The sequence below is a fragment of the Pseudonaja textilis genome, chromosome 5 (assembly GCF_049901715.1).
Source record: "Pseudonaja textilis isolate UNSWEBS1 chromosome 5, rPseTex1.2, whole genome shotgun sequence".
In the NCBI taxonomy this organism is placed as follows: Eukaryota; Metazoa; Chordata; class Lepidosauria; order Squamata; family Elapidae; genus Pseudonaja; species Pseudonaja textilis.
Window position 1 is genome coordinate 3114438 of NC_141994.1, and position 18040 is coordinate 3132477.

At 39.8% G+C, this 18040-nt stretch overlaps 1 protein-coding gene across 2 annotated transcripts; it reads right to left on the reverse strand.

Moving 5' to 3' along the window:
• Window positions 1-2283: 2283 nt before the first annotated feature.
• SAMTOR (S-adenosylmethionine sensor upstream of mTORC1) lies at window positions 2284-18010 on the reverse strand. 2 transcript variants are annotated; one of them, XM_026713112.2, is made up of 5 exons: window positions 17875-18010; window positions 10623-10764; window positions 6799-6963; window positions 5886-6000; window positions 2284-5478 (listed from the first exon to the last, which is right to left on the reverse strand). In XM_026713112.2, the coding sequence occupies exons 1-5, from the start codon at window positions 18008-18010 to the stop codon at window positions 4849-4851; spliced, it is 1188 nt and encodes a 395-aa protein (XP_026568897.1). In that variant the 3' UTR covers window positions 2284-4848. The 2 variants fall into 2 exon arrangements, with proteins under 2 accessions (XP_026568897.1, XP_087790060.1); XM_087933934.1 differs by having other exon boundaries at window positions 17579-17894.
• Window positions 18011-18040: the final 30 nt, after the last annotated feature.

Sequence of the window (18040 nt, forward strand, 5' to 3'; positions counted from 1 at the left end):
TGAAAAAATTGCTTGTGCACCAAACTCCTTAACTTTCTTGCCTAGCTGCTCGTAATCACTCAATATTGTTTTCAAGTCCTTTCTTGTGTCATTCGCCCCCACGTGTAGTAGTAGAAAATGGTAGTAATCTGTGGGCCTAATTATTTTGGTAATATTCTCAGCTACATCCTTGATTTTTGCTACAGAGAGACAACATATCTGTCTAGATTGTATGTCTGGTCTGCAGATAGCTGGTTCTGTTCCTTTGAGAATAGAATCTCCTATCACCAACACTTCCCTTCCCTTTTAAGGGGTGGAGTGTGGGGGTGCTTTTCTGTTTTTCCCAGGTGAGTTTGTTGATGTGACTTTTTAAGGGATATTTGATGATGTCTCTCTTCTCAGTGTTTGCACGTTTCCTTCGAGGGGAAGTTGTGGGTCTGAGTATTTTCAACTGGGGGAAAAATCGGCTGCTCAGTTTTAATGGGACTGTTTCTGATAAGGTAGATTGGGCAGCAAGGATTAGATGTGTGCTGCTTCTTTCTTTGATTATTCCTTCTATGTGTGACATACCTCAATTTGTCTTCCTCCAAGGGTTTATCAGCATGGTCAAATTCTCTGGGAGTTATTTATTACTTGGTTCAATTTGGTCATAGATTTCTTGGGTAGGTTGGAGTTTGGCTAGAGCTGCCTCTAGATCCCTTACTTTTTCCTCTAGTAGTTCATATGGCTTACATTTAATACATGTATAATTTGGGCAGAAGCACAAACATGGAACATGCATTGCATACCACAATAGTATCAGCCAACTGTTCCATGAGTTTGTTCCTTTTTGCTGGTTAAGAGTAAAGCTTTGTATCTTGCTTTTTTTCCCCCTATCTTTTTTTCTGCCTTTTTGTGCTTATTACTATTATGTTAATTTTATGTTCCCCTTTCTTCCCTATATTTTTTTAAAGTTTTTGAGCTCCAGTTCCCCCCATCTTATTAAGATTTGCCTTGATTGATCTTTATTAATCCTATTCTTCCTTGATTTCTAATTTTCTACTTGTCTTTATTATTTGCCTATTTATTTAGCTTTTATTTTCTGTCCTGTATTTATTTTTGTTCTCTACTGGGGTTTTCCCTCCCTGCCTATTGTAACCTCAGGCTTAATTTGTTGCTTTCTGTCGTTCACGGCTCCGGCCTCATTTTCAGCCTCGTCCCTGCTCTGGTCAGTTCTCTCGGCCTGCTAGGCAGCTTTCCGCTTCACTCAGCTCCATCGTCATTTCCCCCATTGCTCTTTGCGCTGCTCTCAGGCTCTAGCTCGCTTGCCTTGCCCTGTGCTGCTGCTGGCTCTCTCTCTCTCCTCCCTTCTTTTCTGCCGCTCTGGAGCCACGTGTGGCCCGTTTACTTGTCTTTCCAACGGGCAAGCAGGACTGCCTGGATGGTCCCCAGCAAGCTTGCTTCTCTTCCTCCTGCTCTGTTCTCTCACCGGGTCAATAGTCCATAGCAAGGGGTGCCTCTCCCATCCTCTGCTCCTCCCTGTTTTGCTCTCTCGCCTGTTCGCCTCTTTGTTCTCTGCTGGTCTTGCACTGCCCTCAGTCTGATGGCCTCTCCACTCCGCAGCTTATCTTCCTAGCTGCTCCGCACCTGGCCCCACTCACTCACCAGCTCGCCTCTTTATTCTCCACTGGTTGGCTTTGCTGCCTGCAATTGGTTTGCATCTCTGCATACCTGACTTCAATGGGCGTCTGGTCTCTTGGGTAGGCCTCTCAGGTGCAGCTGGGCTTCTCTCTCAATTTCTCCAATCTTCCTCTCCTTTTCCTTTCTCTGGACTTTTTTGTTTTTTCCTATGACTTATTTTTCCTTCTCTACCTCTCCTCCTACCGTTTTATTTAAAATAGCAACTTTTCTACCTGCAATGTTTAACTATGCTTCGTTGCCACCATTGATCTGTCCTTGATTTTTTTGGTTTTTTTGAAGCTGAAGATTAGGATGGCTTGAAAAAATCAGAACCGCATATGACAATAGTTAAAAGTAGATTTAAGTCTCAGAAAAGTGAATAGCATACAGTAAATACCTTCAAGCCAGTATTTCTATGCCTGAGCATGCTTCAGACAGATGCATAGAACCAACATGGCCATTGCTAAGGACTGATAAAATGAGAAATAGACTGCTGCATCAAACCCTTTTTACAAATCATTTTTTTCATTGTACTACTTTATAAATTTCTTAAACATGACCAGTGTCATTCCTCTCCTTGAACAAAACAATCTGAACAAAAGCAATAAAACTAGTCTAATGACAAAAGGCAAACTTGTTCATAGATGCTGGAAGTACATAAGAGTTCAACATTTTAATGAAGAACAAATACACCAGATTGAATGAACTGCAATTGATGCTTGGTATTAATATTTTTAAACACAGAAATATGAAAATCCTAAAGAACTGAAGGTTAATAATGTTTCCAAAGAGGTATAAGAAGTCAGTTTAATCTCAATTGTTGAATAAGCTACTATTGGCTAGATTCCAACATTACACGAGTTTGTAAACATGTTTAAAAATAAAAATCAGAGTACAATCAATAAAGCAATCCACAGACTCGGTGTCTTCCAGAGCACGGTATTATTTGGTTGATATGGGAGAAATCTCTTTTTGGTATTATGTTAGTACTGATCTGTATAACCAGTTGTTCTCAAGATTGTGTATAAACGTAACCAAACATTATTATGGTTTTTGTTATAAAATATGATTTTATATTCTCAAATTCTTTATTAATAATGTAACAGTACCAGTTATGCTCTCTTGATCATTAAAGGCAAACTGAATGAAATAGTATACATTAACACTATCCAGAAAACTGTTGATATGACACATTTCTCCTGATGTGCTCTGAGACCATAAAAGAAAAAAATTGAGACATTTTGTGGTACACTTGAAAAGGGTATCTTCCTTGTTAACCCTAGATTAACCCCTTGGTGTTTCCAAGAACCCCTTCTTGGAACATCTGACAGATCTATATAGCTATCTTGAAATTTGTATATCCAGTGAAAATATATCCAGTAAAACATAGCAAGTAGTTTAAAACATCACCGTATCCACAAACATTCAGGAAAAAAACACCATACTTTCCACAAAGTTATCAGGTATTACTGGCCAATATCTACCCTTCAATCTTGAACCTATTTCATCTACATACATCCTGAACTGAATCAGGCATCAGAATGAGTTGGAAAACAACATTACCACATATATATACACAACATAAATGTATCGTACTATGCAATTTTGGGAACTTTTTGCTAATTAAACAGTACATCATGCATATTCTGGAAACAATATTATGGGAAGAGGGATAAAGCTAACGTATTTTTAAACTAGTCCAACAATATAAAAGGAGAAAGCTTTTAAATTCTAGTTAAAAGAATTCTTAAATTAGAAGTAGGCAACTTTTGTTTGGCTAGCATATACTTTTATTCAAAGGCCATTTAAAAAGTTGCTTAGATGTAGCATGTTGGCTACAAGCTTTTTATATATATATAGTTCATCCACACCTCCGCTTTTGCTTTATCTCTGGGGTAAATGATTTGCAAATCTGATTAACAGCTACACATTGGAGTCTTTTATTTAGTTCATGTCTCGCCAGTGAATGGATTTAGATAAGGTTTAACATATAAGGTTTATACCATGAATTACCCAACACATAAGGAAAAAAAACCAAATCTTTGTGCAACTTTTGTGCAAAAAAAAAATAGTGGTAAAGCATTGTCATTTTTTAAAAAAATAGCTTTCATAAATAATCACCTCCCTTTCAGACTAAGAAGTGGTATTCCTGAAATGAATGGTTAATATGAATATTTCTGAAACTATTTTGTTTTTTAGATTTTTTCTTTTGTTTATTTCAAATTTATATTGGTTACATCCTCATTCAGATTTGCAAACATAAATTATTTTATCTATTAAATCAGGAAATGATCTTTAGATATTTTTGAATGTAACTTTCTGGGGCAGCTAAGAATGGAAATGTTGGGGTTGTTCTTAAAACAAAATATATTATTTTTAAACAGAACAAATGAAATTAATCTTATTTTTTTGAACATTGTATCTTTATATGAAGATTAGCTATCTAACCTGGCATCTAGACAGAGAATTAAACAACAATCTTCTATTTTTCTCGCATTCCCTAAAATGTTTACATATGTTTAGGGTAAACATACTAGTTTGATTTAAAAAACTTGGTAAAGCAGTGAAATTGAAACAATGGCATGAATACACAAATTGTGTGGTAATTAAAAAAACCTGTTTCTGTTTATGTATATTATATATTATTCACTGAATTGAACAGTGACAGAATCTGTATTTTGTGAAAGTGCTCCAGTTGTAAATACAACTTAAGTGAAATCATTTTGGAATTATTTTCACTCACCAGATCAACATTAAATCAAGCAAAATCTTTGTTCAAGTTCAAGACTAACAAAGCTTTCTAAATATATTTCTTAGACATTTAACAGTGCATATCATCTATTTTGTGCAAACCTCTGAGAAATGTTGTCACCAATCTCAATCAAAAGCATTAAAAATATCAAACCAGGGCACATCAGCATAGAATGCATAATCACAGTTCACAGCACTGGAAGGGAATGGTAACTTTCTAGAATATTACTAAGTAAACCCTGTTCATGCTATGGCATGAGCCATTCAGCATAAAACACACGTCAATTTTTCAATACAAGAATACATTTTAAAATTTATAAGTACAAAAAAATAGCAAGTTTTCAAAAACTTTAGCATTTCTTTTTTGTAAATACTTCATGTGCAGAGTAGATGTCAATTTAGCAAAATTAGTTTTACGGGAAAGGGAATTTGGATGCTGAAGCAGATTTAACTGTTATGTTAACTTAGAAGCAATATAGGATCTTCTAGTTCATAGAAGGGTATTGAGCTAGCCTGGCTTTCTCCAGAGTCTGAATCATAGGGAGCATCTGGAAGCTCCATGAAGCTACAGGCCAGTTGTTCATCTTCAACATCTGATCGGATATAGCAGGAATTATTAGAAAATTCCTCCTCTTCCACAGTGTTAAAATCCTGGGGAATGTATAGCATCCCTGGGTAGTTCCTGCTCACTAAGTCACTAGTTGTTTTGAGTGAGATTTTCCTAAACGCCATCAAATGCATATGAGAAAACTTTGAGTATTTGAAACGTTTAAACCCTAAAGATTCAATAGCAATTTTCCAGCTTTTCATCATCGTAGCATGGCGATTCTGATGGGAAGAGTCAGGAGTGATAATAAGGAGCAATCCATTTAATACGAGTAGTTCGTGGGCCTTTTTACAACATATCCATCGCTGATAGGGTGAAGGGAAATAAGAGAGGAGGAGGGAAAAGACGACAACATGAAATAGTTCTCCGGGCAGGGAATCAATGGGATTCTTTAACTGTTTCAAAAAAGCATCAATAGCATCCTGTGCAAGCTGGAGAGGTTGATGAATCTGAAGGTTTAAAAAATCACATTTGTAGACACTCTGGGGGAAGAAATACAGAGGCAATTATATACTTGGTGTGTAAGTAAATAAGATGATAACTCAGTTAAAATAATTCTTAAAACTTTTATCTGAGTATAATATTTTTTAAGGTAAGCAAGTAGCCTGCGTTGGTTTCAGGTAATGTAAGGTGTGTAAAATCCAACTATATGACACATCACGGAGTACTCAAACTTTAACCATTCTATAACTTAAAGCAATGGCTTTAGATATACACTAATAAAGATGAAGTTTTCAGTCATATGTCCATACTTTGAACTTAACTATTTATTAAAATATTCACTTTCAATTTAAAAACTATGCTAGCAGATATTAATCAAAAGGGAATTGGAAGATTAGCAAGCGTTGAATAATACATTTTATGATTTGCGTTATTAATAATTTCATACCTCAACAGCTGGGACAATATCAATACCAACAGTCAAAAACTCTTCAAACTTCAAAAACGGATTAAAACAGCTGCCAACATCAAGTAATCTTATCTTTCCTGAAGGATGTAGCGATCTAAGTGGAAGGGAAAAAAAATTGAAATCTATCTCAGAATCCCCACAATCTTGATCATGGAAATTCTATATAAAACAGTAAATATGTTACAGTTTCAGAATTAATGAGTGAGATTTGCATAAAAATATTTTTCTTTTTAATCTTTCAGGTAATCAATAAGGCGGTGTTTGAACTGGGTTTTTATTCAAACAACAGAACATGTCAAATTTTGAAAGATATGGAAGATTCAGTGAACTGGCTCATGACGTACATATTAAGCAACATGGTCTCCAATTTAGCAACTATGTATGTAACAAGAAAATCTGTTTTTTGAAGTTCTAATATAAGAAACTATTTGCCTAGCTGCATACATACATATTATGATTATACGACGTTCTAACAAAATATCCTATATTTTTCATCTAAATTGGCTGCTTCAGAATATTTTAATTCTATACAAGACATTATAGCCATGCTATATAAAAGAGGTATTTAATCTATTAATAACAGTTTGTCATGCTTTTCCCAATGAAATCTGAAAACTTTAGTTTGACAATGGTAATATTTTTTATTGTTGTTAGAGAGCCATAAAACCTATTCCTAATAAGAAAGAGTAACTGGTTGTAGAAGTATGTTGTATATGCTTTATGAGAAGATATAAACCAACCAAAGCTAAGCATTTAAATCACACTGGTTTTAAAGAGGAAGTCTAGATCACACAATAGTGCTCAAAAGTCTTATTTATTTAAGTTAATAAATTCAAAGTATATTACAAAAATTAACTTCCTGTTCATAATCACATCCTAATTAGACACTTACTCATCTGTTACAGAACTATGGCTTGAATTATCAGTAGAAACTTCCATTTTTGAACTTGGATGAATGCTGATAGTTTGAACGCTTTGAGAAGCAAGAGCTGCTCTTTTCTCATCTTTTTCCAGTGCTTTCTGTTTCCCACCATTTTGAAAATATTCCCGGGATACACTTAAGGAAAGAAAGGCAGATAGTTTTAAACAAACACCCTCCTGTGGTATTCTATTACACCCATGGTTTAAAACAGCAATCGCCAACCGGTGGTCTGCGGCCCACTGGTGGTCCACGAGAAAATTTTGGTGGGCCGCAGAGAAATGTCACCCCCAGAGCACCCCCCCAAAGCAATTAATCCAGGCTGAGCAGAAACACAAGACTGCACCACCCACATGGCCCGCGGGAACCCTCCCCGCCCACTCATTCCTTACCCGGCAAACTTGCCTGCTAAGTTGCTATTTTCCCTTTTCCCCCCCCGACCATCAGCTGTTCTGCTGTGCCGGGAGATTTAGATTAGCTAGGAAGCAGGAAATGGTTGGATTTCTTGCTTTCTAGCTAGTCTTTAGATCTTTGGCTGCTTAAAAGCAGAGCCGAACCTCCCTTAGGACTGAAGGTTCTGTTATTCAGTGCAGACTCACGGCAAGCAAACTTTATGTGACAGACTCAGGTAGCCGATGGCAGATAGATCAATGCATGATTCTGTGAGCAACTCAATCTGCCTGCCTGCTTTGCCTGATTTTGGGTAAAAGTTGCTCTTTTCGTTCTATAAAAAATTCATATTTACATACATGGTGTGTTGTGAGTTAATTCTGTGAGTTTGCTTGCAAGCAAATTTTATGTGACAGACTGAGCTAGCCGATGGCAGACAGATAGATCTCTGAATGAATCTGTGATTCTGGGAGCAACTCAATCTGTCTGCCTGCTTTTGGGTAAAAGTTGCTCTTTTTTATAAAAGTTTCAATATTTATATAAACATTTGTATTATTTATATACAAGCCATGCCCAGCCAGTCACATGACTAAGCCACACCCACAAATTAGGCCACACTCACAGAACCGGTTAGTGGTCCCTGGGATTTAAAATTACGGGTCCAAAAGGTTGGTGACCCTTGTTTAAAACACTGTAATTATTCCATATTACAATAGTGTAATTTAAATATACTTCATCAAAATGCATATAAAATTAACAATTGGATTTAAGCTAAATGCTGAAATAACCACAGAAACTGTTCAGTATTGTATAATTCTTTCAGTGACTCATGCAGTACCATAGAATTGCATGGATCTCATTATTTCCCCTTTTTTCCCCATTTTATTCTTCATTATTGTTTTTCCCTATGCATCTTCAGCACTATTTTCTATAGCAAATTACTTTTTCTAGAAAACATAGTTTATTTCTTAAGTCATCTAGGAATGAAAAACAATAATTATTTCTTCAATATGATTTCACGTTAAAGAATATTAGGTAGTCCTCATCGTACAACCATACGTTTAGTGATCAAACTTACTATGACGCTGAAAAAAATGAGTTATGACCAGTTCTTGCACTTATGACTGTTGACCAGTTCTTGCACTTATGACTGTTGCAGCATTCCCAATTCAGGTACCTGGCAACCAGCATGTGTCTACAATAATTGCAGCCCCTTGGGGTCATATGATCACTATTTGCAACTTTGCCAACCAGTTTCCAACGAAGTGAATAGAAGAAGTCAGATTCCCTTAAAGGCTGCATGAGTCACTTAACAACTATGGTTATTTAACAATTTTGCCAAAAAAGGTATTAAATTGGGTGTGACTCACTTAACTGCCTTGCTTGCAACAGAAATTCTGGTCCCAATTGTGGCTGTAAATTGAAAACTACCTTTATAAAATTCCTGTGTCTATGCCACAGAACTCATAAAGTAGGTTCACTAATGGCTTTATGTACATATTAGAAAGCATGAAAGACAATACTGTATGGCGGGGTGTCAAACTCGCGGCTTGTCGGCCGGATGCATCATATGCTGGCCTTGCCCCCACCCGGTTTAGTGAAGGGGAAAAAAGTCCCGATACATCACGTGACGCTGCCATGACACCACAAGTTTGGCACCCCTGTTGTATGGGATTCTGTAGGACATTACAGGTTCAGTGCCACAGGATAATGCACAAGCTCCAAATTACTTTTGAAACCAAATTTGAAAATAAAAAATGAACTCTCGTGATTTTCAGTCCTAATGCACACAACTGGATTAATAGAATATTACAATTGTGGGTATTTAAAGTTGCCAAATGGTTAACAAAAAATCTATTTTATTTATTTATTTGGATCCCTTTATTATTTTTACAGTAATTTAAGGTGGTGAATATATACAACATATTTCTCCTATTTTCCCCACAACATTGGGGGTGATTTGGACTAAGACTGACTGGCCCAAGGACACCCAGCCGGCTTTTGTGGCGAAGGCAAGACTAGAACTCAGTCTCCCACTTTTTAGCTGAGTGATTTAACCACTATACCAAACTGACTTTCATCACAACACCCAACCTTTCTCTGAATACAGATCTTTATATTAAGTTTTGATTTGTGCAGAACCTAAGCCTAATACATACTATATAGCAAGGGTGTCAAATTCAACCGTAGGTCAGATCTGGCCCGCGGGGTGCTTAAATCTAGCCCATGGGGCTGTCCTGGAAACAGCAGACTGACCCATGGTGCTTCTGCCAGTGAAAACAGAGCTCAGGGCTGTGCGCGGCCTTCCCAAGCTCCGTTTTCACTGGCAGATCACTGCAGGAGGCCACCACAGTTGAAACAGAACACGGCCCTCAGAGCTCCATTTTCACTGGCAGAGTACTAGCAAAAAGAACTACTAGTGAAACTGGCATTTGATCACACACTTGGCCCTCCCGCACACACCATGAGAAACCGGGCCAAGGAGAGAGAGAACAACAGCAGCAGCCTCGAGGAGGTAAGTGCAGCCGGGCTAACTTTCCACAGGACTGGGCTGGGTTATGGGGTCCCAGTGCCCCAGGAGTTTGAGGAATGGGCACTTGCCCTCCACTGCCTAGGGCTCTGGACAACCTGCATCGCAGTCTGGGGTCCTCCATATGGCCTGAGGGATGGGATGGGGAGGCTCCTCTGGAAGACGGGTTTGGTGCTCTCCCTGGTCTTGCCTTCCTCCACTCGCCCAGGCCGCCATATGTGACGTTGAGCTGGCCACACCCACCCTGGTCACACACACACACACACACGCTCCTCAATGAAATCGAGTATGACATCCCTGCTATAGAGTTTTGATCAGGAATAACAATCTGAAACTCTCCATATATTTAGAATTTCAACTCTCAAGCAAGTACAACCAAAAGTCAAGAATTGGGACAATGTAATTAAAAAACTGGTGGGCCTTATGTTTTTACAGTTCACTTTTGGTAAAGATAATGTTTTATTCAAGAATATCTGGAACTGGATTATCCTCATTTGATTGCTATACTTAGGCTAAAAACAGAAAATGCATAGTTGGTTGATAGTTGTTATTAATGTTTAGGTCCAATTAAACTTTTCTCAAGAATGTCTCACAAATTTCTACTTCGCTACATTTTTTTTTTCTTTCAGACACTAATAACCTTCTGGACCCATTCAGCCATCCCTCTCAGAATGATTAGAAATAATCAAGAAAGGCATACATTAAGACTATAGATGGATAGTTGGAGCTCTTCAAGCACTTTTTCTATACACTCAGATTACAAAACACATCTTTCAAAACTGGAAATTTATAGTACTCCCACTATCTTCCAAAAAGGCTGCGAAACATTTTTAATATTATGCAGTATTTTCTTTCCTTAGACTATATAAAGGTTTACCTGCAGCACCATTCAATGCGACCTTCTCCTTCACAAGTTTTAGTCCAGTGATTATCTGCCAAGTTTTTCATTGCCTCAGCATATTCACAGAGAGTTTCTTCATCCTCACAATGTTCACGCCATATTTTATCAAAGTCACCCACTAAACAAAAACACACATACATAACATGAAAGCAGCTATTAAAACTTCACTGTAAAAGAAATTGTGAAAAGAGGTAGGCTACAGTATATTCCAATATATTTTCTACTTAACAAAACTCACTATATAATGTGATGTTATAAAATAACTGATCCATACAATTCTACCTACCCCTTCTAAGGCTTACTTGAGGATATGAATATACCCATTAGGATATCAGCAATAAAAAGCTCTTTTCCTGTGATGGTGTTCAGGCCTGAAACATTTTCTGCCATGAACTCTGAAGTGATGAATTTTTAAAAATAGAAGTAATTCCTTTATGTTTCCTTCCATGCTTGGTGAAAGATTTGTAATTCAAAAACATTTACTTGATTTCCTTTTCTTAGCAGGCACACTGCACATACCAAATTATTAGCATGACAAACTATTACGCCAACCATCATTTCTTGAAATTTCTCATCACAGCAGCAAAATTGACATTGAAGATTATATAGCAAGAGTCCAAAATCTCAGGCTCGGCTAAGGCCTGAGATCAGGAGTTAGTCATTTCAAGGCATTCACAAATAACTTGACATGGCCGATTGCTACAGCTCAATTTGGTCTTCACCTGCAACCAACCAAAACTGGCTGACTTAACAATGGAGGAACATCACGAGGCAACTGGTTCCACTGAACAGTGTGTGTCCCTGAGTGTGAGAAAATCATCACACGCATACACACACAGGGTATCCAATTAAAAGAAAGCATTATTTAGATTTTTATCTATTTCCCCAGTGAGGTCCATGCAGCATTCAAAAGAATAAAAGAAAACATAATTTAAAAAGTTAAGCACGAAAATTAAAGTTCATTTTAAAAAAAAAATCTAAGAAGCTGAAGCAATTGTTCAGTACAAACAGCCAACTAAATAGGCATGTCTTCAGCGATTGATTAAAAGAATAGCGTGGAAACATAGGAACTAGTTTCATAGTTGGGAATTGCCATCTTGGAGGCCCTTATCATCATACTGTAAATTGAACCCATTAGTTTTTTAAAAATGGGCTTCTCTGTTGATTTTACTGCAGGAGTTGGGTGATATTGGGAGATAATTTTTTTTTAAAGTATTTGACTCCTCAAGCATTTAAAGCCGGGGTCCCCAACTCCTGGCCTACAGCCTGCCAGGAACCAGGCTGTGCAAGTGAGCGAAGCCCCATCTGCACATGCGTAGGATCCAGGCAGCGCACGAAACCAGACCCATTCCTGGTTTGTGGAAAAACAATCCTCCACAGAAGTAGTCCCTGGTGCCCAAAAGGTTGGGGGCCACTGATTGTAGATGACAGTTAATAACTTGAATTAGGCCTGGTGCTGCAAAAGCAGTAAAGGCAGCTTAATTCCCGGGCCTCAGAAGGACCAATCCATAGTGTTTCATATGAATTCAGCTTCCTGGGTTCACCCACTTTCTTGATCTTCAGACAGATGTTATATACCTGCAAAATCTCCCCTGATTAAGATGGGAAGAGGCGATAATCATACTGGTATCAAATATCTGAGCTACCACACCCAAGTGGCTGTATGGAAATACTGAAGGAAGAACAAAAAACTTTGTGAGGTTGTCACTAAGCATAATGAAGCCAAATAGAACTCCCCTTCTCCAGTGTGCTGACGAGAGAATCTAGGAAAGGGACAAACCAAAGCTAGCTTGTCCTAAGGGTGGGCAGCGATCTAGTCCGGAGTTCCTGGGTCTGTGTGCACCCTCTGGCCTGCCAAAGGCCACTTCACAGGTGATACAAAGGTGTCCAGTTTGTAGTGCCTTATGAATGGAGATGCAAGAACCATGTAGCTGCTCGATAGAGTTCTTTGATAGAGGCCTGTATCATCCACGCCGCCACTGTGGTCGCACTTCTGGTTGAATGGCCTGTCACTCGCCGAGGCAATGGGAGAGCATGAAGCTTGTAGGCTTTGGCAATGCATGTCTGTATCCACTGACCTGCAGTTGATGCGGTAATCCTGTTACCCAGCATAGAGGGTTGGAAGGAAACACATAGGGACTCCGTCTTCCTAAGAGATGCTGTTCTCTTCATGTAGATGTGGAAGACCCTCCGAACATCCAAGATGTGCCACTTCTTCTCTAGGGCATCAGTCGGGCCCGGACAGAAGTCTGGCAATATTATTTCCTGTGTTCTGTGGAACAAGGAATTAACCTTGGAAAGGAAGGAGGGATCCAACCGCAGAACCACCCTGTTTGAATGAAATATGCACAGATCCTCCCTTATACAGAGGGCTGCCAGTTCAGATATTCGTCTGGCCAAGGTAATGACCACAAGGAAGGCTACCCTGCCGGTAAGGAGGCGCAGGCTAGCTGACCTTAATTGCTCAAAGGGTGCAAAGGAGAGAGCTTGCAGGACCTTGGGCAAGTCCCAGGTGGGATTATCTATGTACCACTGGAGGCTTCAAGTTCATTCTGCCTCTAATGAAACTGCACACGATATGGTGTTGACCGAGGACAGAGCTGCCACTTGCCTGTGTATAGTATTGGGGGACAGACTTTTGTCCAACCCTTCCTAAAGGAATTCCAGGATCTGGGCCAGTGATACAGAGATGGGATCAATGTGACCTTTGGAGCACCAGCCACAAGAGGCTTTCCAAGTTGAGTCATAAATTCTGTTAGTAGGTGGCTGCCGGGAGGCCTGGTCTGTATTACGTTGTTGGAGAAATTGTCCTGTCTCAGAACTCTCCGCTCAAATGCCAGACGGTCAGTTGGAACCACTGCAGTTCTGGATGGACTAGGGCCCCCTGACTGAGGGATATTCTGTCTTGAGAGGATCCTCCAGGGCCTGGATACCGACAGGCTGACCAGATTGGCAAACTATGGCTGTCCGGGCCAGTGGGGAGCCAGGAGTAGGACCTTTGCCTTCTCCGCCAGCACCTTCCTGATTAACCCTAGAATTAGGGGAAGAGGAGGAAAGGCGTATAGTAGCCCTTGGGGCCATGGACTGCGGAGTGCATTGACTCCTTCCACCCCAGAGTTGGAAACCTGGTGAAAAACATGGTTAGGCGGATGAAACACGGATGAAAGGCGAAGGTGAAGTCCACGTGGCTGCTCTGCAGATCTCTTCCACCAACGCCTGCATAGCCCAAGCCGCCGTAGTAGCTGTACTACGAGTGGAGTGTACGACTGCCTACCTGCAGAAATTCCAGAACAGCAGCCACCGAGGCTTGTAAAGGTGAGGTGTTGGACTTAACACACCAAGCGGAAAAGGATTGCCAAGTAGCTTCATAAATACAAATTGCAGAAGGTCGCCTGGAGGCCCGAATGTTTTGGATAACTTTGTTGGAGAGCTGGGTGGTTTTCAAAATGCCCCACTCAGTCGCAAAAACTGCCAGGTGCAGCCACTGGGGCTCCGGATGAGTCAGGGACCCCTGGAGAAGAGACATCCTCCTCAGGAATCCGCCAAGGGTGGATCACTGACAGGCCCATCAAATCAGCAACCCAATGCCGCTGGAGGCCAAAAAGGAACCACCAATATGACCTCGGCCCTTTCCAACAAGAGCTTCCGAACCACAGCTGGGATCAGAGGCAGTGGCGGAAAAGCATACAGTAAACCAGAAGTAACAAATAGGAACATGCAAACAGGCTTCTATCAAGTCTATTGATGTGAGTAAGTCCCCCTGCCAAACGCTCTCCAAGATGGAAGATAGAGTGTGCATTTAAAACGGCTGCAGACAACGTATTTATTGAGTCGTTTCAGGTCAAGAATTGTCCTGCCATTGGGAATAAGGAAAATTCTAGAGTAGAATCCCATCCCGTTGGTCGAGGGGAATCTCCTGAATGGCCTTGAAGTCCAGCAAATGCTGGATGGCGAACTCCATCAGACTCCACTGCCCAGCATCTCTCAATACTGGACAGGAGATGAAGAACCTTGGAGGAGTGGAGTAGAATTCCAGTGAAAGACTCAATCTAACGGTGGACACAACCCAGGCGTCAGAAGTAATACCCTCCCATTGGTCCACAAACTATGCAAAACGGTCGCCAATGGGAATGGACTGTGCACTAGCGCTGGCGACAGAATGGGCGACTTCCTTCTCCTCGAAAGAGCCGTTTTGAAGAAAACTGCTGTCTGCCCTTGCCTGAACGCTATGACTATCACTAAGTGTTGCATCTTATGATTCTTGACGAATGTATTTTTTATGTACAATGGGAGCTTATGCACCAGTGCTGGGATTCAAATCTTTTTACTACCAGTTCTGTGGGTGAGGCAGGGGAATGATAGTGTAAAATCTCCAGTCAGAGGTGGTATTTGCCAGTTCTCCGAACTACTCAAAATTTCCACTACCGGTTCTCCAGAACTGGTCAGAACTTGCTGAATACCGCCTCTTTTATGTACCAAAGACAAATTCCTTGTGTGTCCAATCACACTTGGCCAAGAAACTATTCTATTCTATTCTATTTCTATTCTATTATTTAAAACATATAAGAAGCAAACAATATAGAACAATGACAGGAGATAAAGTAAGACTAAAGCCACAAAGCCAATATATTTTAAATTGTGGGATTATTTTTCAGATACAATAATCTGAATTTCATATAGGAAATCAGTTAAAATAAATAAGTTATCTAATTAGTTTTTTAGGCACCTAAAAATATTATCTTGCTGATCTTCATCCTGACAAAGAGTCCTATCACTGCAAGTACACTGGCTATGATTGTTACTAAAGGTTTGTTAAAAATGTGATATTTATTTGATGTAATCATGTATTTGTTGCCAACCCTAGTGACTCTAAGCATTTGCAATTAAAACAAGACAATTAATTATAACTAATTAAAATATCAATATAAAAATTCCTCAAAACCTGACTAAAGCAGTGGTTTTAAATTGCCTCTTCAATGTTAAGGCCAGTCTCATTCAATGACAATTAATCCACAATATACCCTAGAATTTGTAGCAGAAACCATAGGCCATTCTAATATGTACCTTAAATTTGGTTCAGAAAGCAACTGCTAGCCAGTATAATTGTTGAAATTCCTCTGCACTCATGTATCACATTCTGAGCCAATGGCAATTTGCAGAGTGTTTTCAAGGGCTGTCCCATGAAAAGCAAATGCAGTACTTCAGCCTTGAGACTACCAATACAGTCTTTTTTTCAGAAATTGAAAACATCTACAAAGTAAATGCGCCCTCTTGCTATTAACGCCTTTCAATGGCTTAATGCTGAAAAGAAAGACTTCCAGTATGGGAACAAAATTGTATGGGACAATGAAGAGTTGGTCCAACACAGTACTAGCATCCCTCGTCCTTTTATCTCTTTTGCCCTTATATATTTCTAGTTACTTTTTGAAAGTTCAAAGTTGAAGAGATGGCTGACCATTTTACTTGCTGTGGTGAACAGTTTTATTAGAGACTGCTTTAGAAACTACGGGAAAACTTCTCATTTTTATAGTATCTGTTCAAGGGAAAAATAGATGTTACAATATTCTTTTGTTTTGCTTTCAAGTTTATCCTCCTAATTTGTCAGTTAAATCACCATTATTTCAAGGGCCCAGGCTGAAATACTCTTGAGATAAAAATAATAAAATAAAACTGAACTGTACAAGAGTTTGTTCCGCTACGCCATAAAATTCTGGGGTGCCTTGTTTTTAAAACAAATTTTACAGACAGCTGTCAATAAAATTGAGAGCAACACCTAAGATAAACCAAAGGATTGTCACAATGAAATCTGAACCACCACCCCATCTTGAAACCTAATAATAATACATGTATTTTTGAAACCTAATAACTTATTTATGGTCTGGAATCAAGTTTTTATATTCCAAGCAAATATCTTTCCAGATCTTTGCATCATTGCTTTTTTTCAGAAAGAGCACCAGCACCTCCTAAAATTATCTCCAGTAGTTCTTTTAAAAAGGCTCACCAATTGCTGTTAATGCCACTCTTTACAAAAAAAAGAAAGAAAAGTGTGCTATTTAGAGTAAGGTATTTTACAGAACGAAAATCACTTAGCTTTGAAATGTGAAGCTAAATTCTGTCCGACCCCAAATCAAATGGTTCCCCGGAAATTCTCAATTATAACGTCCCCCTTTTGCCTTCCAAGGGAATTGGGAGTTAATTTTTCTTTTTTTCCCCCTTTTGCCTTTCAAGGGAATTGGAGTTAATTTTTCTTTTTCCCCCTTTTGCCTTCCAAGGGAATTGGAGTTATTTTTCTTTTTCCCCCTTTTGCCTTCCAAGGGAATTGGGAGTTATTTTTCTTTTTTTTCCCTTTTGCCTTCCAAGAGAATTGGGAGTTAATTTTCTTTTTCCCCTTTTGCCTTCCAAGGAATTGGGAGTTAATTTTCTTTTTCCCTTTGCCTTCCAAGGAATTGGGAGTTAATTTTTCTTTTTCCCCTTTTGCCTTCCAAGGAATTGGGAGTTAATTTTTCTTTTTTCCCTTTGCCTTCCAAGGAATTGGGAGTTAATTTTTCTTTTTTCCCTTTTGCCTTCAAGGAATTGGGAGTTAATTTTTCTTTTTTCCCCTTTTGCCTTCCAAGGAAATTGAGTTATTTTTCTTTTTTTCCCTTTTGCCTTCCAAGGTATTGAGTTATTTTTCTTTTTTCCCTTTGCCTTCCAAGGAATTGGGAGTTAATTTTTCTTTTTCCCTTTTGCCTTCCAAGGTATTGGAGTTATTTTTCTTTTTCCCCTTTTACCTTCCAAGGGAATTGGGAGTTAATTTTTCTTTTTCCCCTTTTGCCTTCCAAGGGAATTGGAGTTAATTTTTCTTTTTTCCCCCTTTTGCCTTCCAAGGGAATTGGGAGTTAATTTTTCTTTTTCCCCCCTTTTGCCTTCCAAGGGAATTTGGGAGTTATTACCGTTTCCCACATTGCACGAGAGGGAGACTCGACCCCGCTTCCTCCCCGCACAGGCTGAGGGCCCACCGGCCTCCTCCTCCTCCTCCTCTGCTCAGCCTTTCAGTCCCGGGACCGAGAGAAGAAAGGTGGGCGGTGCCCGGGCCCAACAACTCCCTTCCGAAGCGATGGGGAGGCAAAGGACAAGAGGGCGAACTCCCGACCCCCGAATCCGGTTCTTCCTCGCCCCGCGGTGGAAATCCGCCCTCGGAGGGTGAAAGGGGGAGGGGGGCGAATGAAAGACCCGACCCTTATTATACCTTCCCGGTATTTCTTGCGCAGGCGCCGATGGACGCTCTTCACCACCCCGGAGAGCTTCTCTTGCTGCAGCTTCCGCTCTTCTTCCCGGCGCTGAGGCAGAAGCAGGACGGGGGTCCCGCAGCGCTCAACCTCCATGGCGCTTCGCGACCTCTCTCTCTCTCTCCT